This window comes from Rhizophagus irregularis, chromosome 13 (assembly GCF_026210795.1).
Source record: "Rhizophagus irregularis chromosome 13, complete sequence".
NCBI classification, from domain to species: domain Eukaryota; kingdom Fungi; phylum Glomeromycota; class Glomeromycetes; order Glomerales; family Glomeraceae; genus Rhizophagus; species Rhizophagus irregularis.
In genome coordinates this window covers 1,516,258-1,526,623 of record NC_089441.1, presented here as the reverse complement: position 1 = coordinate 1,526,623, position 10,366 = coordinate 1,516,258, and the positions used below count along the sequence as shown (strand labels likewise).

Sequence of the window (10,366 nt, the reverse complement as noted above, 5' to 3'; positions counted from 1 at the left end):
CCACCGCTTACTCATCAAACACAGTACCAATTCTGCAATACATCTCAACAACAGAATTTTTAACGGATTATAAAATAATAACAACGCAAACCGACCGTTCCTTTTTCTTCAAAAACGATAAAAATACACTACCTAGACAAAAATGAGTAGACCTTATTTTTTTATTAATTGCTCGATAACATACATAACAATATTACTTGAATTTTAATCTATAATAAATTAAGCATTAAAGAATTTGCTAATTTTCATACAACTACAGTATATTAATTAAAAGTTATAGAAACATATTTTTTTAATGTTTATCTAAATTAATAAAAGGTTTATAATTTTCTCAATATGAAAGCAATTGTTTTGGAGAATAGGCATGTGAATTATTATATTTTTACCTTTCCTAGAAAATTAGTAATTAAAAAAATAATAAAATTATTAAATTTTTTTAAGCCAATATCAAAAATGTATAATTTTTTAATTTTTAATAAATATAATTATATTGAAGTTAGCAATATGAAACTTTGTATATATGTTTTTTAGTGCTTGTTTTATTATATATTAAAATTTGAAATAATATTATTATGTTTTTGAGTAATTAGAGTCCCGTTACTTTTGTCCAGGTGGTGTATTTAATTAGTACGGTGGAAGAGACAACTCTAACACAAACCAACTCAAACCACGTGACTATAAAAAAATGAATCATTCACTTGGAATACAAAGTACAAAAAACTCTTTCCTTAACGAAGTTGGTCGTTTATTTTACCATTAAATATAACAAAAACTTTCGTTTTCATTAAACTAGAAGGATTTTAACATAACTACAACATATTTTATGATTTTTCACAACCACCCACACTACTTTATATTTTCTTTGCCATATTTTTCTTCCTGTTGCTCTTCGTGCCTAAAAGTTAAGAACAATCTTTGACTTTCTCGGTGCTATTACCATTATAGAACCATTTCTTCTTTCCTAACAGCTACACGAAGTCCTCCCGAAGTTTCTTATGTCCGAAGATACCAAGTCTAAAGCCAACAGAGGCCTCCTTCGACTATATATCGTCACAAGACTTTGCCCTTACACAAAGTGTGATAAACGTGGAAGCGGCACACTGTATGACTTCAAAAAAGCAAGATATTGCCTTTTACATTTAACCATCACCACAGATCTACCCCTGTCGCATAAAATTAGTTCGCTGTCTGTACAGAATTATTATCGCTAATAAACCCAATCTCAATCACATAATAGGGACATCTGTCTTTTCCATCAATCGTCAATTCTCAAAAGAAATAGTTACCAAATATTTCAATCAAATACGCTATTGGGTTCTCAAAAATAGAACTTACATCTGAAGCAGATAATTACTGCAGAACTAAAACTTTTATCCGGTTCAGTTCTGGAAAGCACGTGATTTACCTCTGATTTTATTACCGTTGCAATATGAATCTATCTAGTGAATTTATTATTACCAGCGTGGTAATATTTTTATTTTTTATTTTTATTTAACAGTAATAGTTAGCGAATACAAATTTTATAAACCAGCGTGGTAATATTTACGCTTATTCTTTCAATACCAAACGAATCAACCCATACGTGGTTAGGGACACACGTGGTAGTGGCACTCTGTATAACACTAAGAGAAGTAGATACTTCCTTCTTCAGCTAGCACCAAATGCTGATCTCAATCTAACAAAGGAAAGTTTTTTCAACGTCTGCACCAATGATAGTGAAATGACTAATGATCACCAAAGGATCTTCAATTCAACCAGTAAAAAAGTGAACCTCAATTACTTAATAGGGACCTACCTCACCTTCGTCTTTGCTATTAATCGACAATTTGCACCAGCTGTTGTAAAAAAATATTTCAAACGCTTATGCCAACTATTATTAAATAAAATGTTGGCGATTAAAAATAGAATTTCTCAGAAAACTAAAAATAGACAAACTAAAACTTTTATTCGTTTTAGTTCTGGAGCTCACGTGACTTAGGATATTATTTTCCCTGCGATAGTCATTGTAACCAACTGGCGGCCTTTATTCTTTTACAAAATCGATGGAAATGCAATAACCATCTTGGCCTTCTATCAAGACATACACCTAATAAAGGCAAACAACGAGAAGGAAAACTTCCTCAAAATCCTAGTTTTTATTATCAAAATTTAAGTCACGTGCCTTATAATCATGGGAAATCAGTTTTTTCAACACGCTTAGGTATTACCTATGATGTCTCCATTAAACGATACAATGAATGGAGAGGGAAAGACCCTTATTTGAAACAAGTAATGGAACCTACCACCAAGACTACAAAAGATGGCATATCTAAAACACGCCTTTACTACAAAGAATATGACAACTTTAAGGTCAATGATGTTAGAACCCACAACAAGTGAAACGTTGGACTCGTTTAAAGAAACTGGCCACTGATTTAGAACAATATTATTATTACTGGCCTGCGACTCTTTTGTTAAAAGATAATTCTATGGTGTTTAAGAAATTAGTCCATTTAGTGGACTGTACCCCTTCCATAAGTCCGATTTGGACAAAAGGATTAAAAAACACACTCAGAAACTGGCCAAAAATTGGGCTCGCCACATTAAAAAGCATAATAAACTCAAGAAACATTTACCTGACTTACCACCAAACTTCAATGGAAACCCCTGTTCTTATTATCATCAAACATATAACATCAACTTATATGCTTACAAAGTGAGACGCCGATTTGACGTATCCAGTATCTCTCATTTCAATTACGGTTATTCAAAAGCCAAGAAGCTCTATAACAGACATCAAAAATATCTACGTTCTAATCCTCCTGTTGCGAATCTTCTACATCAAAAAAGATTTGACGACAAATTTCTTACCGCTCTTCCAGATAGCTAAGTAAGACTCTATATTAAAGAAATGAATGCTTCTTCTAATGTCATACTGTCTACTGATCCTAACGAATCATACAAGGATTTCACCTCACGTCCCATAGTGCGAATTCAAAAAAGAAGAAATATTTTCGCGCCTACATTTGGGCAAGTTCTAATTAATCCCTCAACAACTAATATGAGTACTTTGAATCAAGACAATACTCGTCTTTGTCTTGAGACTCCTCCACCAGAACCTATCAGACCTAATTGTGATTTTACTCCAAAGCCTATTGTACGGCCTCGATCGAGAAATGAGTATACTCCACCCACGCCTGGGCAATATTAACTTTTATAATTTTTTTTTTTAAACATATACATATAGTAGTATTTTTTGTTCGTCTTTTTTTTTATTATTTGTTCTTATACTTAAAAAACAATCATGGACCTATATATATTACATTATTTTGTATATGACAGTATTTACATACAATAACTAGTATTTGTTAGTTAAAAGAAAAATGGTGATAGACTTGAACTCCTTTTTTTGTTTTGTTCATCCTTGAATTCATCGTTTATTCCCATGTTGGTAGTAGCATAGGATTAAACTAGATACTTTTTATATAGAAGTTCGGGTCCATTATGTAATGGATGATAGTAAGAAGTAGGATAAAATCCCTTTCGAGGGTATATATCCTGTTTAATTATCTATCCAAACTTCACAAAAAATAAATAAATAAATCTAGTGAATTTATTAATTGTGGGGTGCAGTATTATATTTATTTAAGTGTATAAATTTTTAAGTTTTTTTTATTTACTGCAGTCCGGAATTGACCTTAAACTATCGTCAATACCATCAATATCATCAAATAGGGTTTATTTGGAATTAATGTGGTCCGCAATGACGTAAAACTATTTTTGTAAATTATTGGTTAAGTAAATATTTCTAATTTGAAATTATAGAAATAATTTGACATTTTATTTAGATCAGAAAGTTATATGGTGAATTGCCATACGTGAAAGGGTATAAATAGGAGTGTTAGACAAGGAATTAGAAAAATGCCAAAGAAATTCATTGTAACTGCCTAGGGATTAGTTACACCAGAAAATATAACTCTAGTTTAGGAGATCATAACTCTGAGTTAAAAAAAATTATAGTCAATCCTACTGATAAAGACAACATTAGAACAGGACGTATTTATTACAAAAAATACTCCAAACTTAAATTCGATATTGTTAGATTACCTTAACAAACAACACGATGGAACTGTCTCACACAAAGCGTACTCAAACAAGAAAACCACTGGGGAAATCTCAAACCCTATATCTTAAATAGCCCAACATCACATCTACCCAACCCTACTGTTTTAAACAGATTCAACATTTACCACAGAAATACATATTAGGCTACAAATGACAACTATTATATTATAGGTATTGGCTCGGTGAATTCAAAAAAGACAAACAACAAGCGAAAACTGGTTGCACCATATTGAAAAAGTGTAATAAAAAGAAAAAATCTCTACCTCTTTTACCTCCAGGTACTTCTGGCAACCCTTTTTTCTATTATCGTGATACTTACAATATCAATCTCTTTGACTATAAACCAAGATGCCGTTTTGACGTCAGCTCTATCACTCAGTACAACTACAGATATTGGAAACTATACAACTCAGACAATGTTATCTGAAACGTTCAACTCTATATATAGAAGACATTACGTGAGGGCAATACACCAGTTAGAACCTTTTACAAAATCTTACTCAAATAGAATCTCTAAAGAAAAAGAATATTTTATACATGGATCAAACTTGCGACAAGTGATGGATGTTACTTGCTTACATGGAAAGAAATCAAAATCAATAACAAACGCAATTATAAGGATAAAATCCCTTCATGGTTCATGGAACTTGAAGAAAACCATATTCTCAGCAACCACCGAAGATTATCAAAACCGCTTTGTGACCACCAGTTATTCGACTTCAAAACCACAAATCACCCAAATTAAAATCCAACAAAAACTTTATTTCCGACAAATGAATGGTCTCATCATGGGAAATCTCTATCACAAGACTCCACAAGTGATTTGTCAATCACACATATAGAACACAATCAAAATTATACTAATCCAAACACCACGCCGTGATAACTTAACCAAATGCAATGGTTGCCATTTAAACTCATACTATCTGCACAATTTTGCACCCTAAATGCGTGATCACTAAGAATTTATTATTATTTAGAATCTTCAACAGAAGTTCTACTGAATACAAATACTTCAAGCAACGAATTGACAAACCTTTCCAAGTCTCTGCAAACCTTTACACAGTCTCAAATTTATTGCATTCCACTCATACAAATTGAAGCACAGCATTATCGCACCTGTGCCTCAAAGACTGTATCAAACTCATGCGATGACAACAAACTACAAATTAAAACATACTGTAGGTTCTGCAGATTGTAGATCAGGTTTAGGATGGATACAAACAAGCCCATCGGCACCAAAAATTTCATTCAACGGAAGTACTAAATTCTTACCATCATCAACGAAATCTGAATCTCACCGCCTTAATTAATAATTACACTCCTCACAGGCATATATAGTGATTCCGCAAATTGTATACATGCATTCAACAAATATATCACACATCAAATATTAGTACCAGATGACAATTAAAAATTAATAATTTTTTAATATGGAAACTCATATTTTTACTTATTCAACAAAACAACCTTATCATATATTCATATCTCTATATAAAGTCCAAGCGCTCGCCAATGATAATTACAACAATGAAGCTGACCAACTGGCAAAAAAAAGAATGTCTAACTACAGACAATAGGACAATTTATATATTATTGACAGAAATGTCAGAACATGGAGTAATACCCTCTCTAAGCACGAGATTATCCAAGTTTTAACAAATACGAAGAAATATTAAAAAATATTTTGACAAACAATAGTGACAGCTCATTCACATCAGACATACCCTACCGAGTCAATAATTCATCATTGTTTAAGAATATTAACGAGGCATCTAATGAATGACCGATCTTTGATCACGATCACCCAGTATTCCTATTAATTCACCATATAATACCAACATATTATCTTTCTTATTCCACAACTATTTTGGTAAACACAAATTATGTACAAAGATTTTTCTTCAATATATCTACTTTTTTCACAAAGACCTACAAGAGGCGACATGGCATAAATGCCAGACAGCGTTCAAAACTAGGAAAAGAGTATGAATATCACAAAAAAAAAAATTAATTATGGATCTCAATACCCGTCTCACAAAAAAAGGATGCTGGTGATTTCCTCCGGCATATACAGTATTAAGGACCACGATAACTACTTCGACACACAGGCCCATATTAGATGGTACTCGTCAAATTTTTTGCATTCAGGTAGTTGGTTTTCTTATAGAGATGCATTGTTGTTCGACGATCACAATATAACAATAGATTCTTTTTCTTACAATGAAATTTTATCAAATTTTACTATTTAATTTTATTTTTTATACAATATATATAGGATTTTTGTTTTTTTATATATTTAGTTTATTTTTCTTTCTTTCTTTCTTTCTTGCAAACCGTCTTTAGATTCCAGTGAGTCAACTGGCACTTTATTTGGTATAAAGTGGTCTTAGGGAGACGTAGTTATTCAGTTTATACACTCGGAAGCATAAAAAAAATAATAATAATAAAAATAACTTGAAAAAAATCTGTAGATAACTAAATATACAATTTTGTATATTTACACTTAGAAAAATTATATGGGTCTAAAAAAGTTGTGCGTATTTTATATAAATAAGTGGTTTCAGTAATCTATACTACTTTATAATATTATACTATCATAAAGTCCTGAATATAAGCACATCAGTAGTAGGTTTTTTGGCATGCATTTGGGTCCATTAAATATAACAGGTATTAAAAAAAAAAACATTTTTCTTAGGCCTATTTATGTATATAATAAATACCAAAATACTGATTATATTTTAATAACCTGAAATACTTCATAATCATCTACATTTGTACAGTTCGGTATGTTAATTGTAGGATAAGATGATGATCCATCATGGTACCAATTGTAAGGATCATCATCATAATTTATATATAAATCATTTAAACCAAATACTGGACCACAATATGAATAACATTGAATAGAATGATCATTATTTTGACTGTAAACTACATTTGCAGTCTGAAGGTTACTTCTATATGAAAATGAAAAAATAAAACTATCATTTGTTTGCTTTCTACTATTACTTGAATCCCATTTAAGTGGATTATATCCTCCAACTATTTGTTCTGAATTAGTAATTTTTACTACAACTATAGTAGCTCCTTTATCATCACATTTAGCGTGAAATGCTGCAGCTGTATTTCCATCTCTGCTAGCTCTATATAAAAGATTAAATTTATAAGGAATATCATTAATATATGTGACGTTTTCTTTCATTTTATCAATCCAATTTGCAAAAATTGTAAGCTGTTTCCGATTGATCATAATGGAGTCAATATAAAGATGTCTTGGCGTATATATAGGTTTGTATTCAGAAATCATATAAGATTTTAAAATATCATCTCTTAATTCTTTAGGTAAAATTTCTTCGTAGGGTTTAACTTTATTGAAGTAATCTCTAGCGGATATATCGTAAAATCTAATTAAAGGAATAAATTTGTCAAGAATCTTTTTAAAGGTATTAATATCATTTTGGTTCCATCTAGTGACGTTTTTATTAAGAGTTTGTTCTTGCGCCAATCCCCATTTGATTAAATTATCCCAAATTTCAATTTCTTCTAATTTCAAGTCATCACGCTTTAAAATAATTTCCAATAAAGGAGCAGGTAATTGAGTGAATTTATCAGATTCGAATAAATTATTTGAATCAGAACAGATTCTATCCAAACAATATTTTTGCAACTCAACAAATGTTTTACGACAATAAATAATTTGAAGAATTCCGACTGGGTCATTTTGCAAAAATTGTTGTTGTTCTTTAACAATAAAGTCTTCGGTAAGTTTAGATAATTTTTCCAACATACATTCATCAGAAGCAATCATAAGATCTAAAAGTTCGGTTCCAGTTTCGTTAGTAATGTTAATTTTACCGGTATAAAAGTACCTATATGAAGTAATAGAAATAAGTCTATTATAAAAATTTTATTTTTAGAGACATGCAGCTACTCACTTAAGAATAATGTCAAAAGCTTGAGGAGAAATATTTGGTCTCTTAATTATATATTTTCCATCACTTTCTTCAATATTTTTTGTAGAAAACAGGTTATTGAAATATTCGGACCTACAGCGTAAGATAATAGAATGCGCATGAAATTCTTTTGAATTAGGTTCTTTTCCAATGTGAACAATAACATTATAATCCGTTTCTGTTACAAGTAATTGTCCAAGCGCTTCAGTTACTTTAGATATAAAATTATGCGACATATTTTTAAATTGAAATTCCTTAATATCAAAATTTTTTTTTAAAAAAAATTTTTTTTTTTACGCAAGAAGGAGTTGAGACAATGAAATTGAAGATCTATATTAATAAAGTTAAATCCCGGATAAAACTCTCCGAACCAATTAGAATGATTATAATAATTAATAATTCTATAATTTCCGATCGGCTTAAATTCAGCCTAAGATATATTTCTTTTGCTCTATCTAATAAAGTTTTCTTCGAAACCATAATCATGTGACTATGCGAAACCTCAACAAATCCTTAAAATTCTGAATCATTTAATTGTTGCACTATAATTGATGGAGTTATAGAATTATTCGCAAATAATGCAAAAAGATTTAATAATAATGTTTGTTACTTATATTTAAGTGTAAGCGTATCTCGCTATCGCATTAGTAAAAAAAAATAATAGTCTTACTGTATGTAATGCGAATTCTAAAATAAATGTTGTTATTAGTTTATTCTGAAAGTTTCTTGTATATTTTATTAAGTTATATTTATCATAATTCATTCCTAACAGTAAATTAGTAATGATCAAAATGGCAAAATTCAATGATAGTCAAATATTAAATGATATTCGATCATTTGGCATTAACTAATTTTTTGATAAACTTAAAGGAAATTTTTATAAGTCCATCGCTAAATTTGATCTTTCTTGCAAGATAAAAATTTCATTTTAAAAATTGTCCAAAGTAATTATTTGATTTATATTTTTGTTAATAGATTTATTATAACTGAATATATATAATATATATATATTAAATATTATAAAAGATATTTAGCATGAAATAAATGTTGCAGCTGTATTGCCATCTTTACTAAGATCAAATTAGTAGTTAAGCTTTCCTTTTTTCTATCTATACAATTTGCAAAATTGGCAGAGTCATAATATTTCAGGTTTAAAACAGATCGTTATCAAACAAAATTCTTTTAAATTATTAAAAAATTTAAGAGATTTGAGATAACAAACCTTTTGAAGAATTTCAATGGAAGAATCTTGACAACCTATTTTGAGATTTAAACTATTATATGTAAATAAAAAAAAGTTAATTTTATTATTATAAATTAAAAAGAAAATTGTAATTTCTTCTTAAAGAGGCACCGATGTACGAGATTTATATATCGAAATTAATTAATATTATATCATCTTAATATTATATCATCTTACATTATTAAATTTTTTATCCTCGTTGACATAAGGTACAGTATATAAAAAATTATGCCAATTTTTTTTTTTTGTAGCAAACCACAAAGTATTTCAAAATATAAATCTAATAATTAGTATAAATAATGAAATTCAAGTAGAATCTGAATTAATAACTAAATTTTTCTGACAATCACTGGTCGAAATGAGGGGATCTGCATGAAATTTACAACCGAGAAATTTTATATACATGGCCCATTTACCAGCAATTTCAATTAAATCTAATAAGAATTTATGTCATGGAAATTAGTTGTAAACTTGTCCAATTTCCATAGGATTTATATACCATTTGAAATTAGCAAATTTCCACAATAATAAATTCACTTGAAATTACAATAAATTTTGTTTATATGTCATTTACATTTATGGTATATTGAGGCGCAATTTTATAAATCATAAGGAAATATAAATGAAATTCAATTTGTATTTGCGAATATGTAGTTGATATATTAATAATAAATGTATTAGAAATTATTATTACACTATAAAGAAATGTCAATAAAATTCCATTTATATTTGAAATATAATTAAGGAATACTAACGAAGTCAATTAATAATAGATATAATAAATATACAGTATAATATATTCTCTATATATCAATATCTAGTATAAGTATCGTGATCACGAACCAATGCAATTGAAACTATTCACGGCGTAACCGATCAACTAATCAATCTGTGCGACTGAGAAAAAAATTTTAACTGGTGGTGGTATGCGATAATATGATATAAATCTTCAGAAGGATCCCCATTGAAATAAATGGCCTGTGATTGCATACGCCTATTGAATATCAAGAGGAATGTTGTTAATTAGCGATCCCAGCAGCTTGCAGTTTGAAGCGTGTTAACT

General features: G+C 29.4%; 2 protein-coding genes across 2 annotated transcripts; both read left to right on the top strand.

The window, feature by feature from the left end:
- Positions 1 to 2,890: 2,890 nt before the first annotated feature.
- Positions 2,891 to 3,190, top strand: OCT59_004928 (uncharacterized protein; the record flags this gene model as incomplete). Its single annotated transcript, XM_025313217.2, has 1 exon — positions 2,891 to 3,190. One exon carries the CDS (start codon positions 2,891 to 2,893, stop codon positions 3,188 to 3,190), a length of 300 nt encoding a protein of 99 aa, XP_025187746.1.
- A 547-nt stretch (positions 3,191 to 3,737) lies between these two features.
- On the top strand, positions 3,738 to 4,946 carry OCT59_004927 (uncharacterized protein; the record flags this gene model as incomplete). Its single annotated transcript, XM_066138034.1, has 1 exon — positions 3,738 to 4,946. Exon 1 carries the CDS (start codon positions 4,521 to 4,523, stop codon positions 4,944 to 4,946), a length of 426 nt encoding a protein of 141 aa, XP_065997219.1. The 5' UTR covers positions 3,738 to 4,520.
- Positions 4,947 to 10,366: the final 5,420 nt, after the last annotated feature.